Source organism: Anolis sagrei, chromosome X (assembly GCF_037176765.1).
Source record: "Anolis sagrei isolate rAnoSag1 chromosome X, rAnoSag1.mat, whole genome shotgun sequence".
Taxonomy (NCBI): domain Eukaryota; kingdom Metazoa; phylum Chordata; class Lepidosauria; order Squamata; family Dactyloidae; genus Anolis; species Anolis sagrei.
This window is the reverse complement of record NC_090034.1, coordinates 54,276,079-54,294,868: the sequence shown is the minus strand read 5'-3', so window position 1 is coordinate 54,294,868 and position 18,790 is coordinate 54,276,079. Positions and strand designations below refer to the sequence as shown.

The following is an 18,790-nucleotide window of genomic DNA, read 5'->3' as shown; positions in this document are numbered from 1 at the left end:
TGGCCCACCCGCGGATTGGCGAGAGGAGAGGAGGCGGGTGGAGCACCGGGCGATTGGGAAAGCGAGCCAGTCATGGGGAAGGGATCGAACGCGGAGAACGATTGAGCACCGGCTCTGCTCGTGCACCCGGTGGCCGGGTGGAGCAGGAACGAGAGGGGCTAGGCGAGGCTCAAGGGCCCAGCCCCTTTGGGAAGAGGATAGCCTGGCAGCGAGGCAAGAAAGCAGAGGCTCCCCCCGGACTGCTAGGGCTGTTGTGAGCTGAGGGGGCGCTCCTCAAGTGGCGGTCGAGGGGCATTTACAGAGGCGCCTCTGCGCCTCTGGCAAATAAAGTGTTCTGCGACCGCTTACTTCGCGTAATGGACGAGCCGCCCCTGCATGTATAAATATGTGAGAGGAAGCCACAGGGAGGAGGGAGCAAGCTTGTTTTCTGCTTCCCTGGAGACTAGGACGCGAAACAATGGCTTCAAACTACAAGAAAGGAGATTCCATCTGAACATGAGGAAGAACTTCCTGACTGTGAGAGCCGTTCAGCAGTGGAACTCTCTGCCCTGGAGTGTGGTGGAGGCTCCTTCTTTGGAAGCTTTTTTTTTTTGATATATTTTTATTGTGAATTTTTAAGTATATAAAAAGTGGTGGGACAATTGGGTTGGGATAGGAAAGTGCAGAAGAAAGAAAAGATAGGGAGGCCCGTAGAGTAGGGCTTCCCAACAAACAAACAAACAAACAAACAAAAATGGGGAAAGGAAGGGGGGGAATATACCTCACTCTCTCACCCTCACACACACTCATTCGCTCGACACAGTCACGGGAAGGGGATTCTGTCCGTTTTGTAAGGCACTTCCAAGTTGTCCAGGGGTGGATCATATTCTTCACCTTCTTGAGACTATTGTCTTTTCTTCTTGTGGAGAGAATGAAGTCCGATTATTATTTAAGTTTTGCCTTATTTTATTAAGCCAACAATTTTCTTTTTTTTTTTTGCTGGGAAGTTTGTCTAATAGTATTATTGTTAATATTGTTATTATTATTCTTATTAGTATTTTACGTTTTTATTTATTTATTATTTTATTATTAATATTATTATTTATTTTTTAATTGTTATTGTTATTACTAGTTATTCCTTTTTAACCTCCTCTAAGTATTGGAGGCAGTTACTCCAGTTTGCTGTTTTAGTCGTGTTACTCTTTTGGGATATTCTTTGAGTGTAGCTACATACATTAAAGAAAGTTTAGTATCCAGTCTAGCCTTTAAAGATGACTACGGGAGAATACTAGGAGTTTTGGTTAATACGAACGGTCTTAAAATTTTAATCTGCAATATATATGCGCCCAATGGGGGCAAAGGAAAATTTATCCAGAAATTAAAAGGGTATATCTTTGGAAGCTTTTAAACAGAGGCTGGATGGCCATCTGTCAGGGGTGCTTTGAATGCAATATTCCTGCTTCTTGGCATAATGGGGTTGGACTGGATGGCCCATGAGGTCTCTTCCAACTCTTTGATTCCATGATTCTTTGGAATTGCCCCAGCTTTTGGGGAAAGCTTTTGGCTCTTTGGGACTTTGGTTTTGATCTTGGTTTGAGCCTGAGCTTTCTGAGCCTGAGTTTCCTCAGGACAAGGAGGATGATGGGTTACAGATTTCTGAACATGTGCCTTTCCAGAATAGGAAACTCCAGCATTATGTCCCGGAAGCACTTTATTAGAGTTTTAAGAGTCTCTGCACATTGCACTTATCCCGAAATCCGACATCCCACCTGTCACACGCAGCACTTTTTAATCTGTACCCATTACTTGGCCCGGCCCTAGTTTCATTGTGTTATGGTGTATTATTTTGTTGTTTTATTGTTTTGCTTTAATGTTTTTGATTTTGCTTTTGGTTGTATTTGCTATGCTACTGTTGTTGAGGCCTTGGCCTTCGTAAGCCGAATTGAGTCCTTTGGGAGATGCTAGCGGGGTACAAATAAAGTTAATAATAATAATAATAATAATAATAATAATAATACTTTATCCCAGATTAATTCTTTCCCTATTATGTCTTCCATTACCGTCCTTATTTTACCATAATAGTTCTGAATTTTGATACAATCCCACCACATGTGGGAGAATGAGCCGATCCCTCCACAGTTGTGCCAACATTTGTTTGAGACATTTCCCATAATGTGTGCTAATTGGGTGGGAGTTTTATACCATTTGGAGATGATTTTCCTTTGGGTTTCTTGGATCCTCAAATGTTTAATTTTAGTAATATTGTCAGTCCAAGACCCAATTAATTTCTCATTGAAGCTTTCCAATTTTCTACAAGGGTTGTTTTTGTTTTGTAAGTCATATAGTAGCCCAAGAATCCCTTTGTCTATTTCTACTTTCCTTTTTTAATTATTCTATCAAGTGGAGTTTCTGCTTCTTCTCTTCTTTTCATGGCTCGAGCTTTGCTGGACAGGTCTAACCACGCTATCCAGTTTCCATGACCACATTTGTCTTTTATCTTACCCCACTTTATTATTTCTCCATTGGGTTCCATGAGGTCCCCAATCCTTTTGATTCCAATATGCTTAAGTGCCCTAATTAGATCCCTGAATGTCTTGTCCTTATTTTACAAGGTTTCCCATGGGAAAGGGTTGTTTTTGTTTATTTGTAATTTATTTTGCCATTTTCCCCAAATTAACAACGTTGATAAAGAGGGGCCAACTTTTAAGTTCTTTCAGTCTTTTCTGTCTATTCTCCCTCCCATTTACGTTCCCCTTTGCCAACTGTTTGCTTCCTTTTCTATTTGCACCCATCTTTTCAACCCTTCCAATTCAAATTCTAATAATCTTGCCAACTGACTTGCCTCATAATATATTCCCATGGGGAACTTTGTCATGCTGCCATGGATTCTTGTTTGACCAATGCTATTGGATTATACTTAGCCTGAAGAAGAGAAGGCTGAGAGGAGATATGATAGCCATGTATACAGAGGCGGCCCTAGGTAATTTTCAACGGTAAGCAAACAGTATTCCCCCCACCCCCCCAAACCAATAATTGATATATATTTTCTGTTTGTCGTGGGAGTTCTGTGTGCCATATTTGGTTCAATTCCATCATTGGTGGAGTTCAGAATGTTCTTTAGGTGAACTATACATCCCAGTAATAGTTCACCTTGCCGCATTTGCTCCCTTGCCTGCCCACTTTGGGTCTGGAGGCGTGCTTGAAGACCGTGTGCACCAAAAGTCACCTCTTCTCCTGACTTTCTCCTCAGCCATTGGGACCGAGAGAGAGAGAGAGAGAGAGAGAGAGAGAGGTGGAGATGCCCACCTTTCCTGAAGGTAGGCGCAAAAACAAAGGAGGGAGCGGAGGTGGGAGATACCTCCAGCCGGAGGGGCTATCTCTCTCTCTCTCTCTTGCTGGGTCCCAATGGCTGAAGAGAAAGTCAGGAGAAGAGGCGACTTTTGGTGTGCATGCTGGGGTCTTCAGACACGCCTCTGGAGCCGAAGCGGGCCAAGGGTGGCAGCTCCGCCCCTAGGCTCACCCGCGGATTGGGGAGAGGAGAGGAGGCGGGTGGAGCGCTGGGGGATCAGGAAAGCGAGCCAGTCATGGGGAAGGGATCGAACGCGGAGAACGATTGAGCGCCAGCTCTGCTCGTGCACCCGGTGGCCGGGTGGAGCAGGAACGAGAGGGGCTAGGCGAGGCTCAAGGGCCCAGCCCCTTATAGAATCATAGAATCCAAGAGTTGGAAGAGACCTCCTAGGCCATCCAGTCCAACCCCATTCTGCCAAGAAGCAGGAACATTGCATTCAAATCACCCCAAGAGGATCGCCTGGCAGCGAGGCAAGAAAGCAGAGGCTCCCCCCGGACTGCTAGGGCTGTTGTGAACTAAGGGGGCACTCCTCAAGTGGCAGTCGAGGGGCATTTACAGAGGCGCCTCTGCGCCCCTGGCAAAAAAAAGTGTTCTGCGACTGCTTACTTCGCATAATGGACAAGCCGCCCCTGCAGACAGCCAACAAACAAAGGCACAACTCTGTGGCCCAGATGATTCACTGGAACTTATATCACTAGTACCACCTGCCAGCAGTAAAGAACTGGTGGGATCAGAAACCCGCAAAGGTCGTGGAAAATGAACATGCAAAAATATTGTGGGACTTTCGAATTCAGACTGACAAAGTTTTGGAACACAATACACCACATATCACGATTGTGGAAAAGAAAAAAGTCTGGATTATTGATGTTGCCATACCAGGTGACAGCCGCATTGAGGAAAAACAACAGGAAAAGCTCAGCTGCTATCAAGACCTCAAAATTGAACTGCAAAGGCTCTGGCATAAATCAGTACAGGTGGTCCCAGTGGTAATAGGCACACTGGGTGTTGTGCCAAAAGATCTCAGCCGGCATTTGGAAATAAACATCGACAAAATCATGATCTGTCAATTGCAAAAGGCCAGCATATAGATCTCATTTGCTGTGACATACTGTGCTTTTGTGTCAATAATAATAATAATAATAATAATAATAATAATAATAATAGCAACATTGGCCCTTTTCATCGCTGCATCACTCTCTTGACTCGTGTTCAGCTTGTGGTCTAATAGGACTCCGAGATCCCTTTTACATAGGATTATGACTTCCCCCGATTAGACACTATAGAGAGTCCTGTTGACATAGCCTAGAATTGCATTGCCCTTTTTTGCTGCAGCATCACAAGATTGGCTCATGTTCAGCTTATGGTATGCTTAGACTCCCCAATCAGTTGCCCTCAATCAGGGGTTCTCAAACTGCTCTACCCTTAGCATTTAGGTAGTGTATTACAGCGTAAACTTTGCACTTGGAGGGAAACGGAATGAGGACGCTCATCTTTAACCTTCACCACAATGCCAGTTGATGAGCTACTGACGACTGGCACTGCTCGTTTGCTTCCCACTACACGACAGCAATACCAACTTTCCCCGAGAAGATTCCCCGGGAGAGCTACTTGTAACTTTACTTTCCAGATAACCCTTATAATATATAAACATGTCTTGGAGCCCCTTGAGAAACTTATGCTTCCAGCTGAAAAAGTTTGAGAACCCCTGCCCTAAATGATGGGTTTCTGTGTGCAAGGATTGATGCCACACCGGTCAGGATTGGTGCCCCATCCGGACACTCCCTGTATGTTTTTATTTAAAGGATTACAAAAAATAAGACCAAAGACACATGAGAAACTGCTCCGAGGGGCTTCAGGTTTTGCACACGCACACACACCACGCCAAAGAGACACAGCCGCTGCTCCCTTTGCCCCAGAAAAAAAAAAACAGTGGAGCAGCCAGAGTCCTTTTATTTCCCCCCTTGGTTTGCAAAATCGGGGGCTCGACGCCTTTGATCCCCTTTTGCAATGGTTTCCATTTGGGAGGATTCTTTGGCTGCACAGCGGGGAAGTGTCCAGTCCCAGGTTTGAACTCAGGTGGCCGTTCAGTACATGACCTCATAGACAGAGGCCTTCTTGTCCCCAGAGCCGGTGACGATGAACTGGTCATCCGTGGAAACGTCGCAACTGAGGACGGAGGAGGACTCCTTCGACTGGGGAGAAAGGAAAGAGAAGGGCAAGGAGGCAACGGGTTTGCAGGAATCGGGCAACAGCATTGTCTTGTGGGCAACAAAACCCCACAAAAATGCTTCTGGATCCCCAAATGCCTTCTAAAAAGGGGGTCCAGGATGTCAGTGTGTAAGTTAGGTTAAAAACCCATGAAGTAGTTAAACTCCTGGGCAGATCAGAGAGGAGACGAGGCTACATGTCACTACTGATAAGAAACAATATATATGTCAACTTTACTGTGACATCTAACGAGTAAGTTCAATTCAACTGTAAATAGTTGTAAATAAATGTAAACAAAGATAAAAGCCGCTCAGAGCAAAAGCTTTTGAAGTCAGTTAACTGGATAAGCATCAGCACGTTGGCCAGCTAATTAACCTCACTTTGGTTATGGGCCCAGGACTCCCAGTTAATCCATGGGGATTGATGTATGTATATGTGCATGTGTGTGTGTATTTGTGCTTATAATATATAGGAGTCCTTGGTGGCATAGCAGGTTAAACCGCTGAGCTGCTGAACTTGGTGATTGAAAGGTCAGCAGCTCAAATCCGGGGGGCAGGGTGAGCTCCTGCTGTTAGCCCCAGTTTCTGCCAACCTAGCAGTTCGAAACATGCAAATGTGAGTAGATCAATAGGTACCGCTTCGGCCAGCCACATGACCGAGGAGGCGTCTACAGACAACGCTGGCTTTTCAGCTTAGAAATGGAGATGAGCACCCTCCCCCCAAAGTCAGACATGACTAGACTTAAGCACTCTATTGATCAATCATTCAATATTTTATATGTGTGTGTGTATATACACAAACACATATACACACATATACATGAATACATATACACACACACATACATACAGAAGATTGCCAATGAACCATCAGCAACGGGTGTATGTGTGTGCATGTGTGCAATGGGGTGTGTGTATGTATGTATGTGTGTGTGTGTGTGTGTGTGTATATATACACACACACACATATACACACACACACACACACACAAACACACACACTCACACACAAACATACATTGTATGGTTTCTGTCCAGCAACTTAATGTTTGCCTTACATGTTGGAAACCGCCCTAAAGTTTTATTATTATTACATACAATAGACTCTCAGTTAATTAGCACCCATGGGATTGATATCTATCTATCTATCTATCTATCTATCTATCTATCTATCTATCTATCTATTTATCTATCTATCTATCTATACATACATACATACATACATACATACACATATACATAAACACGAATACATACATATTACATATATACAATAGACTCCCAGTTAGCTGGCACCCATGGGATTGAAATCTATTTACTATCTATTTATACACACACACACATATATATATCCCATCAACGCAGTCCTTACCTGGAAGATGCTGGCTCCATAGGGCGTTCTCCAGGCATTCAGCAAATTGTCCTTCCCAGTGCTTACAAACCATTTCCCTGCAAAAGAGACCAAAGCGATCATGGCCGTTGGGAGACCTTCAACCACTTTCCAAATACTGAAAGGAGGGAGACTTCTCATGGGGATTCATAGCCCCCAGATCATTGGATGCAACCTAGGATTGCATTGACCTTTTTCGCCACCACATCACACTCTTGGCTCATGTTGGAGTAAAGCAGAATTTTTGGAATGGAGGAGCCCAGCCTTACCGCAGGAGGCAAATTTGAGGGAGAGGACGCAGCTCTCGTGGAGGTGAAGCTGGTACTTCTCCGGCTTGGAGACATGCAGAATCTCCACATTGCTGCTCTCCATCCCGACCGCCAGCCACTCACCGGCGGGGCAATAGCCCAGGGAGAAGATCTGCAGAACGAGCGGGAGGAGAAACAATATAATAATAATAATAATCTTCATCATCATCATCATCATCATCATCATCATCATCATCATCATCTATATAAATAAAAATGTAATGTTCATTTGTGGGATTAACAGAACTCAAAAACCACTGGACGAATTGACACCAAATTGGGACACAAGACACCTAACAACCCAATGTATGTCCTTCACTCAAAAAAAAAAAAAAAAAAAAACAACAATTTTGTCATTTGGGAGTTGCAGTTGCTGGGATTTATAGTTCCTACAATCAAAGAACATTCTGAACCCCGCCAATGATGGAATTGAACCAAATTTGGCACACAGTTCTCCCATACCAACAGAAAATACTGGAAGGGGTTTGGTGGGCAGTGTCCTTTGGTTTTGGAGTTGTAGTTCACCTACATCCCGAGATCACTGTGGACTCAAACAATGATGGATCTGGACCAAACTCTACATGAATACTCAATATGCCCAAATGTGAACACTGGTGGAGTTTGGGGAAAGTAGAATCTTGACATTTGGGAGTTGTAGTTGCTGGAATGTATAGTTCACTTACAATCACAGAGCATTCTGAACCCCACCAACGATAGAATTGGGCCAAACTTCCCACACAGAACCCCCATGTGGGCCACAGCAACGTGTGGCAGGGGACAGCTAGTAATAATAATAATAATCCACTCTTACCTCCCCAGTAGGGCAGATTACAGAATACATATATTGCAAACATTCCATGCCATTATACGATTAACAACAAAGACAATCAGTACACAGACAGAGGCAAAGGCTTCCCCTTTTCCATCTCCAGCATCTGGAGGCTGTGCTCAACTCCGGCCATGAGGAGGTGCTCTGGTTCCATTTTCCATGCTGAGGAGCCTGTCGTTCATGGACACCTTCCAGATCGAATTGCTAGCATGTCTGCATTGGTGCCTTTTACCTCCCTGCCAAAGCGGTACCTATTGATCTACTCACATTATTGTTTTCAGACTGCTAGCTAGGCAGAAGCTAGAGCTAACAGTGGAGCTCACCCTGTTCCGCAGCTTGAACTGCCAATCTTCCGGTCAGCAAAACTTCCTCCTTCTGGCAGTTTAACCCACTGTGCTATCGCAGCCCCAATCGGTCTCGTATCTCCTCTCATACTTAATATTTATTTATTTATTTACAGTATTTCTATACCGCTTTTCTCACCCCTAGGGGGACTCAAAGCGGTTTACACATAACTGGCAAAACTTCAATACCATACATTGGACACTAATGTGATGCCAATCCATAACAACCACAATAATAAAACCACAATGAAGCATAAGACAGTACATAAGCAATCATTAAAACAATAAATAATAAAAACAGTCTCGCCAGTCGTATTGTTATTCTAGTCCATGTCCTTTAAACTCTACAAACATCTATTAACCAAAGGCCTGGTCCAAAAGCCATGATTTTAATTTTTTTCTAAAAGCCATGAGGGAGGGAGCAGATCTTACCTCATTTGGGAGTGTGTTCCATAGGCGAGGGGCCACCGGCAAGAAGGCCCTGTCTCTCGTCCCCACCAGACGCATTTGCGCAATTGACGGGAGCGAGAGCAGGGTCTCCCCGGATGATCGTAGATTACAAATATCCATCTTATTCAATCTTTAAGGACAGTCCTATTGAGCACAGATGCTACTTGAGATGCCTAGTGGGTGACCAAACTCTCCCTCGGCTCTGACCTGAGAGGTGAAGTCGTGTTGCTGAAGCTGGCGCCCCTCCCGCAGGTCCCAACACCGAACTGTATTGTCCAAACCACCGGTCCAAAGTTTGGTGCCATCATTAGAGATATCGATACAACTGGCCCCATCCGTGTGGCCTTGGAACTGCCTGCGGAACAATTCAGAGGGGAAAACCATAGATAAAATGGCAAAGAAAGAGGACGATCCGAGTGAGAGTGGGCCATTTCTGGAGATCCAGGAACTACCTGATTCTGCCTTATTAATTTTGGGGACTCAGGTTTGCATCTCATGACGTCTACTCAGAAATCCCAGTCATAATGGTTCAATCGTGGTGCCTTGGGATTTCCACAGAGGAACCCGCAAGGCTTACCTGACCAGAGTCTGGTTCTGGAGGTCCCAGACCACGATGTTGCCGTCACTGCAGCAGGAGAAGCAGACCTTTGCGTCTGGGCTGATGGCCAAAGCGTAGCAAGCCGGGGCCGAAGAGGTCAGCTCGGCCTTGATCCGGGGGGTGGGGGCCGCCAGGTCCCAGATGGAAAGGGTGCTGGCCTCCCCTCCCACAATCAGGCTGCGGCCGTCCGGAAGGAGCTTGCAGGACCGGATGTAGTTATCCCGATTCTACGGATGGAAGAAGGAGAAGAACTTTGTTCACTAAAAGGGCTCGCTCCGCCAATGTTTAATAACAAACGATCAGCCACTGCCAGAAGGGACAATGACATCTCTAGCCCATCCTCTGTTCAGATATCAGCCAGCAAGCCAAAGCTTTAAATCAAGAAAGAGCTTCCTAAGATCTACAGAGATATTGGCAAGAACACTTCAGCAAGCAAGAGTCCAAAAGTGGCAGGCTAAAACCCGGAACCTCAATCAGTGGCTGAGACTGGAGGAGAAACTCCCTCCTGGGCACACAGAAGGCTGGGTGACTTGGAAGGCACTGAACAGGCTACTATTTGGCACCATGAGGTGCAGGGCCAACCTTAAGAAATGGGGTTACAAAGTGGAGTCCATGACATGTGAGTGCGGAGAAGAGCCAACTACAGACCGCATAGTTTACCCTTACAATATTAATGGTTGTTTCACTTTTGAGAGCTGTAGTCCAAGAACATCCAGTGGGTCACAGGAATCCCACCCTCCTCAACAACAAAGTATGTGAAATAATAACAACAACAACAACCTGATTCAGCTTTTGAGAGGAATGAATGCAAGCATTGGAATGTTAAAAAGACAGAAGACTGCAACCATCCTCAACACCAAAGAATGTGCAAAGAGGAACAGTGGTGCCGATCTGCTTACCAAGCAGTCCAGTTGTGCCACTGGGGTCTTGGTGCCCGGCTGCCCCACGTCCCAGACCTTCACGCAGCCCTTCCCGCCCGTATAGACGTGCTGCGTGGAGTTGCTGATGGTGACAGCGCAGACCACCTCCCCGTGGCCAAGCGTGTGGAGCTGGCGAGCATGGCGGGGGATGCCTGAGCCGATCAGAGCATCTGGAGGGAAGGGCACCGGCTGCATTTGCCCGTCGGCACTCACGTGGAAGGAGTAGGCCCTGCGTGAGACAGGGAAGGAGCCGGGCATTGTGAAGGTGCAGGAACAACTGACGGCTGGGGTCAGAAATGGTGGAGGAGCAGTTGTTTCCCACCACCCTGACTCCCATCACCCTCCTGCAGGAATATGCCACCTTGAAGGGCTTGAGGCCCAGGACCAGCACCTCAATGCCAAGGGCCGGGGCGTGACATCAATTGTGAGACTGGAACCAAGACCTCCGCCTCTAGGGCTGAATGCCAAGAGGGAAAACAAGACTGAGGCCTCGATGCCAAGGCGGGATGAGGATTAGGACCCCAATATCAAAGGGAGGGAGTTGGGCAGCACATCAGCTGAAGACCTAGTGTGTCTCCAAAGAAGTCGAAACAGAGGATAGAAGAATTAAGACACAGCTGGAGACTGAGAGTGTCTCCAAACAACAGGCTACTATAGTAGGCTATCGTTGTCAGAACTGTAGATTGCTCCAAGAATGTGCACAATTTATTGACTAAGCATTCGAAGATTTGGGGAAAATACAACTATTTAGTTTAGGGGATACTTGCCATTATACTTTTTTGCCTTTTATCCTCCATTTTTTTCCTTTTATCCTCCTTTAGATATAAAGTCTAAGCTTTATATATCTGTTTATATTCTTATTTACATGAAAACGAGATTCCTTCTCTGCAGCTACAACTCAACTTCTTATTGCGTCTCCGGCAAACCGTTGGTTCCAGCTGGCCATTCTCTAACTCTACTCTAATTCCCATCTGCTCTAAGACAACAAGAGCATAGCTATATGAAATGTCTAGTAGTTACAATGAAGAGTATCAATATCGTATTGGCTGCATTTGCCTGTTGGCACTCACGTGGAAGGAGTAGGCCCTGGCTGAGACAGGTAGGGAAGGCGCAAGAACATTTATTTATTTATTTGTTTGTTTGTTTAAAAATATATATTACGCCCTTCTCACTCCGACGGGGACTCAGGGCGGAGCACAGCATATACACGGCAAACATTCAATGCCGGGACACAAATTCACATACAATACATAAACATTAAAAAACATGTATCAAAACATTAAAATACACCATTTAAAACCGTCCTAGTCATCCACGTCAAATCTAATTGGCCTGGTCGCTTTATTGTTCTGTCCCGAAAGCTTGGTCCCACAGCCAAGTTTTTACCATCCTTCTAAAGGACAGGAGGTAGGGGGCCGACCTGATCTCACCAGGAAGGGAGTTCCATAGCCGGGGAGCAATCACCGAAAAGGCCCTGTCTCTCATCCCCATTCCTGTCTCTCATCCCCACCATTGTGCCTGTGACAATGGTGGGACAGAAAGCAGGGCCTTCCCAGGGTGATGGGAAACACTGGACAGAGGTCTTGATCCTAGAGTGGGACAGGGGTCTTAACACTAAGGAGACTATAACTGGGGCACCAGGCACCAAGGGCTGTGCCATCCCTTTCCCCAGTTCTATTCATGCCCATTTGTCTCTCTGCTCCCAGCAAACTGCACCAGACCTGACCAGGCTGTACACAAAGGACTTCCAGGGGAGTAAACAAATGTCTATATGTAAATATGGACATATCAACTACTCACGGTTTCGCTGATGGCACCCCGGTCTGCATCCCGGCTGAGAGTGCTGGGACCCGCAGGTGAGAATGTGGATCATAGGCCACCTAGCCAAAGAAGAAGGTTCATAGAAGGAGTCAAACCCTCGTCCCACAAATAAGCCTCACTTGATGATCTTGACTTAAAAAGGACAGTACAGGTGACTCCAGTTCAGCATTGTCAGGACAGAACACTACTACAAGAATATAAAATGTATACGCCAGGCAAGGGCAAACTTCAGCCTGGTATAGGCAATATGACATATTGACGATCCACAAATGAACAGTAACAGCATGAACACATCATAATCCTAAACTTGGTAGTTTCTAAACATATTTATTTACAGTATTTGTATACTGCTTTTCTCACCCCGAGGGGGACTCAAAGCGGTTTACACATAAGTAATGGCAAAAATTCAATGCCAGTACAAACAATTACAATTATACACTACAATTAGACATATATTAAATTAAAAAATACATCCATGAGCAATAAAACAATAATTAAAACAGTAAAACACTCCCGTCCATCAAATCGCAGTTCCAGTCATTGTCTTTCCGAAATGCTGCATACATTTACTTCTACTGCCAGAAGGCCTGGTCCCAAAAACATGATTTGAATTTTTTTCTAAAAGCCAGGAGGGAGGGAGCAGATCTTACCTTATTTGGGAGTGTGTTCCATAGGCGGGGGGCCACAGCCGAGAAGGCCCTGTCTCTCGTCCCCACCAGGCGCATCTGTGCTGTTCACAGGAGCGAGAGCAGGGCCTCCCCGGATGATTTTAGATTATGAGGTGGGACGTAGGGGTGGATGCGTTCGGACAAGTAAGCTGGGCCAGAACCATATAGGATCCTAATGAACCATCAAATGTAGAGGACTGACTGTAAACACTACATAATAAACAAAATTAAATTCTGTTCCTGGTTTGAAAGTGTTATTTCTTGTTTAATTGTGCCGTACTTTCTTCAGTTTAACCCCTGGTGGCGCAGCAGGTTAAACTGCTAAGCTGAACCTGCTGACCGAAAGGTCGGCGGTTTGAATCCAGGGAACAGGGTGAGCTCCGCTGTTAGCCCCAGCTTCTGCCAACCTAGCAGTTCAAAATCATGCAAATGTAAGTAGATCAACATGTACTGCTTCTGCGGGAAGGTAACAGCGCTTCATGCAGCCAGGCCAGCTACATGACCTTGGAGGCATCTATTGACAATGCCGGCTCTTCAGCTTAGAAATGGAGGTGAGCACCACCCCTCAGAGTCAGACACAACTAGACTTACGGTCTGGGAAAACCTTTACCTTACTTCCTTTGAAATACATAGTTCTACTCCAGAAACTTTGTTTTTAACTCTGTTGATGGGTTGAGACTTGAGGTGATATTCATTGAAAAACTAGAGAAAAGGGTGCTCCAGGATTTGTGACCTAAACAAAGTTTTTGTAGTTTAATAATTTTTTCCAACGCTTTCATTCGAGGACAATTACATCCTAGATAGCATGCGTTTCCTCCACCACAGATGTCCCAGTGTTTCTTACTCCCTCCATTGCTGTGGATTTGCATGACCCTGCCCGTTGACTCTTCTTTAACCCTTTCCTGTATTTTTCTATGGCACACAGTAAACAGAGGAATTGATCAGCAACTGAACCTACTAGAAAGGCTTGGGGGCAATTCGCCAAGATTTATAGGAGTTGTAGGTCCTGGGATGTAGAATTGACTTGCAATCTAAGAGCATTCTCAGCTCCAACGATGGGCCTGGAACTAACTTGGCACATAGATCCCCCATGAACAAAAAAATTACTACAGATCTTTGAGGGAAATTGACCACCTTGATTTGGGGGAGTTGTAGTTCACCTACATCCAGAGCACTGTGAACCCAAACACTGATGGATCTGGACCAAACTTGGCACACAGACCCAATATGCTGAAATTTGATTACTGGAGGAGTTTAGGGGGAAGTGGCCTTTTCTGGGAGTTTCAGTCCACCCACATCCAGAGAAACCGTGACCTCCACCGATGATGGACCTGGACCAAACTTGGCACACAGAACCCCTGTTCTGGCACGGTTGTGCCAGGGGTTTGAATTCCCTTTTACTTTCTTTGCTTGTTTGCATGAATTCCTGTAGGCTATGCATTTTACAATTTGGTAGGTTCCGCCAGGCTGCAGTTATAGGGCCAGCAACCTGTCAATCATCATTGCAGCCTTTAGATCCGCCCCTTTCCCCAGGGTTTTGCAGGGAAAAGGGAACCTTTAGCTCAGTCTTTACAGTGAAGCCTTACAGACAGGACGTTGTGAGCTTTTCTCTCTCCCACCTGTAAAAGGCTTCGTTTCTCACAGCAAACTTCGCTGGGGAAATATAGCTACAGCCAGTCTTCGCTGGAAAAAGGGGAATACAGCCAGCTTTGCTGGAAAGTAAAGGACTTCCTTCAACTTGGACTTTGCCTGGTAAGGTCTACTCGGGTCACCCATAACGCAGATTGGAACAGGGAGTAGGGCCCACGCCAACAAAGTAAAGAAATTGCCCATGGAGGGGTCAAAGGATTTCCCTTAAAGAAGAAAGGAACAGTTTATTAAGCAGTTGCCTATCCCTCATCAGCAGATTGAAGAAGTTACCAATTTTACAAAGTTATAGAGTGTTTATTCCGTGTTTTGAAGATTTTATCCTGAATAAAGAACTTTGTTGGACTTATCTTAAGCCTCAGCAGAACTTTGTGTAGGGAAATCTATAGGGCCACTCAGCCGAGGCACCCCGGCATCCCATTGGGCATTCAGATAGCACGTCCTGTTGACAGACATCCCCACAGGCCCATCGCGCGACTGCACAACCCCCATGAACAACTGAACATATTGGAGAGACTTGACAGGGCTGACCCACCATGATGAGGGTTTTGCAGGGATTGACTCACCATAGTGAGAGTTGTAGTTTACCCTACAGTCAGAAAGCACACTGAACCCCGCACATAAGGCATCTAGAGCAAATGTGTCAAACATAACAAACTTTAAGGACTGATAAGAGTTTTTCGGGGTGAACCTGGCATGATGTGATTTGTAGTTCACCCACAACCTTATGCGTTTTGTACAATTAAATAACTGACTTTTTCAAATAACCCGGGCAATGCTGGGTACCCAGGCTAGTTTTTAAATAAAAGGATGAATACAAAGATATCTCGTTGGAAAAGGCTCACCAGAGGGGACCGCCCGTATCCCGTGGCCCCCACCACTGCTGCACCATTCAACTGGGGGCTCATGAGGTGCAGTCCGGTGTAAGAGCTCGCCCCGGGTATCTCTCCATTGGCGGAGGCATGGGCCACACTGAAAGCCGCCTGGTAGGAGCTCTGTACGGTAAGTGGGTTTCGGAGGCTCAAGGCTGGAGGAAAGGAGGAGAGAAGAAAAGGCTTTGCTGTGACCATAACATAGAGAAGGGCAGAAGGGCTTCGATTGTGTGACTCTAAGTTTGCCCAGCTCCTCAATGTGACTGCCTTTCATATATTTAAACATGGCTACCGTGTCCCCTCTCAGCCTTAATTGTGGATATAAACACACAACTCTGAGCCTCAGTTTCCTCTCTGGGTGCCCCATTACCAAGCGATTCCACCGACTGTTTCGTGATTCCCGGACGAAAGTGGGGCGTGCTGCTGTTGCTGGAGGAGGAAGAGGAGGAGGAAGAGGAACCCGGCGCTGGACCTTCGCCTTGAGAAGTCGGAGTGCTGGATTTCAGTCCAGGAGTGACCGCTTTCTCAACCTGTAAAGGAAATGCTGCATTGTGATCTCCCATGACTAACTCGAACTACTGGAGGAGTTTGAAAGGACGGACTTACCATAGTGGGAGCTGTAGTTTATCCTACAGCCAGAGAGCACACTGAACCCCACCATCTACAGCAAACTTGCCCAACATAAAAGTACTGATGGGGTTTCTTGGGGCGAACCTGGTATGATGGGAGTTGTAGTTCACCCACAACCTTATGTGTTTTGTGCAATTAAAACATTGCCTTTTTCAAATAACTCGGGTATGTATATGCATGTATATGCACATATGTGTGTATGTGTATGTGTGTGTGTATATGTGTGTGTGTGTGTGTGTGTGTGTGTGTGTGTGTGTATATATATATATCCTGGAATTCCTTGGGCAAGTCACATTCTTTCAGCCTCAGAATAAGGCAAAGGCTAACTGTTTGCTGAGAAAACCATTCTCTAGCCTTAAGAGACTTGAGATTATTTTGAGTAGTCAGATATTCCTGCACTACCTCTTTACCTATATTGTGCTGCATTTCCCTCTAGTCTATTGCATTATAGCTCCTTTCCCCATTTTGTTACAAATGGATTTCTACTCGAAAAAGCGTGCATATCGGAGGAATGATGAGATACCGCTCTTAAGGAGCAAATACAGTTACAATAGCAGCTTCTCAGCAGATGAAAGCACCCCCTTCCAAGACTTCTATCTCCAGTCTGTTAAGAGGGAAAGGTCCCTTTCTCCACTGTTGGAAATAATAATATTATAATAATAATAACACTTTATTTGTACCCCGCTACCATCTCCCCAAGGGACTCGGTGCGGCTTACATGAGGCCAAGCCCAAACACAACAATACAAGCAATAATAACAACAATACAAGCAATTAAAAAACATAGACAATAAAATACACAACATCACCAATAAAACAACACATAATTAAAAACAGTGGACAGACCAAATGTAGAGTTAACATTGGAAAGAAAGCAAAAAGTCTCTTGAGGGAAGGAATCCTCCCAATATGGGAGCACTGCTGTTTCAGTGTGCCTCAGCATCATTTCCAACTGGAGGCAAAGCTTTCTTATCAACAAAAGGTTTGCCGTTGCCTCCCTCTGTGGCAACATGCCCAACCAATTGGCAGAAGATGCAAAAACCTACCGTGGCACTATCTTTCGCGGAGCGGGTTGGGGAAGCGCTGCCAGAGGAGGCCATGGAGGTGGGGCTCAGAGGCAGCGTTTCCTTCCTCTGGAGTGAAGCCTTGTCCACCCCATTCTCCCGAGACGAGAACGAGCGGACGCTGTGCGGAGAAGAAGGGTCCTGTAGGCCGCCGGATGGGGAGAGAAAGCGGGAGAGAGGAAAACTCAGGTCAAAGGTGTTGCACTCTATCCTGGAGACACCTTTTCACCCAGCACTACACCTGAGTCCAGTAGTACTATCTACAAAACTTTATTAAGAGAAGCATGTACAAAGTGGAAAAGGGCATTTCCCAAAAGTGCAGTAGAGTAGAAAATACAAAATAGCAGCAATCCAACAAAGTCAAAGTACATGAGCCAAGAGAGCCAAAATCTCGAACAGTGATCCATATGCATGAAAACAGGAACTTCAAGGAACATAAGCAAAACCAGGAAATTTGAATCATGAACTTGAGGGCCGAGACAGGAAAGCTGTCCTTATATCAACATTGTCTCCTCTGAGAGGAAAAGTAAACACCACTTAATTTAAGCCCGACCAAGAGTCCATGAGATCATGCCGAACGCACCTGGGCTTTAAGGACTTCTCACAGGTTATCTCAGAATGTCTAATAAGTCTATTTTTCACTCCCTCTGTTCTCAAACCTAATCTGGCTTCTCAGGAAAACTCCCCAAGCAATGGGGCTGCAAGGTGGAGTCCGTGACATGCGAGTGTGGAGAAGAGCAAACCTCAGACCACCTACTACAATGCAGCCTGAGCCCTGCCACATGCACAATGGAGGGCCTTCTCACAGCAACACCAAAGGCACTCCAAGTGGCCAGCTTCTGGTCAAAGGAAATTTAGCATAATGCCAGGTTTTACACTTTGTTTGTGGTTTTTCTATACATTATAACTGTATTCTCAATTTGCTTCTGACACGATAAATAAATAAATAAATACTCCTCCAGTAACTTCGAAGCCTTAGACCTAGTCCTAAACAACAGAATACAGACCTCATCAACAACCAAGTTGTCTTCACTCTTGTCTCCGTCGCTCCCCTGGAAAAAGAAGAAGACAAAACTCTGGATAAAGACAACAGAAAAACAATTTACCGTATTTCCTCGCCATCGAAAACAATGCATTTCCTGGCAATTATTTCTAGACCTTGGCAGTGCTTTTAAGGGTAGTTCAGGCAGTTTTGTTAAAGAAATGAAGCTGACAGAAGCGGAACCTACATAGTCTGTGCCATACTCTTTCTCCTCTGTTTTCCTCTTTTTGCTGTTGTTCAAATACTCCGAAATGGCTCGCATCCGTTCTCCGTTCGAGAGCATTAAGGAACTCTAGAAGACGGGAGAAGAAGGAGAAAAGTCAGGTGCATATATAGATTTTGCCCAGGACTAATGCATGGTACCGGAGTTTTGCAGATATTTGCCAAAAAGACAAATAAATGGGTTCAATAACCAAAACATGCTTTGGGCATATAATTATAAGACTCAGTAGAAAAGACAATTAACACTTGGTAAGATAATCGTTGAACGAAAAGGGGGCAAATCTTATTTGATGATGATGATGATGATGATGATGATGATAATAACAACAACACTCGAGGTGGGGTAAAACACAGCGATAAAACACCAAACCATGAAAGCACATTTATTAAAAACACATATTATTATTATATAATTCTATACAATCATATATAATTTTAATATATTATATCA

The 18,790-nt window shown here is 45.3% G+C and overlaps 1 protein-coding gene across 3 annotated transcripts in view; it reads right to left on the bottom strand.

The window, feature by feature from the left end:
• Positions 1-5,081: 5,081 nt before the first annotated feature.
• Positions 5,082-18,790, bottom strand: part of LOC132781070 (transducin-like enhancer protein 1) — a 42,916-nt gene continuing 29,207 nt past the window's right edge. For all 3 annotated transcript variants that reach the window (XM_067473466.1, XM_067473465.1, XM_060785006.2), the window contains 12 exons: positions 18,305-18,409; positions 18,083-18,127; positions 17,058-17,216; positions 15,753-15,912; positions 15,356-15,537; positions 12,175-12,254; positions 10,354-10,603; positions 9,434-9,681; positions 9,064-9,211; positions 7,195-7,345; positions 6,908-6,984; positions 5,082-5,520 (listed from right to left, as the gene is read on the bottom strand). In XM_067473466.1, the coding sequence (XP_067329567.1) occupies positions 5,413-5,520; positions 6,908-6,984; positions 7,195-7,345; positions 9,064-9,211; positions 9,434-9,681; positions 10,354-10,603; positions 12,175-12,254; positions 15,356-15,537; positions 15,753-15,912; positions 17,058-17,216; positions 18,083-18,127; positions 18,305-18,409 (1,713 nt within the window). In that variant the 3' untranslated portion in view covers positions 5,082-5,412. The remainder of the gene's footprint in view (positions 5,521-6,907; positions 6,985-7,194; positions 7,346-9,063; positions 9,212-9,433; positions 9,682-10,353; positions 10,604-12,174; positions 12,255-15,355; positions 15,538-15,752; positions 15,913-17,057; positions 17,217-18,082; positions 18,128-18,304; positions 18,410-18,790) is intronic.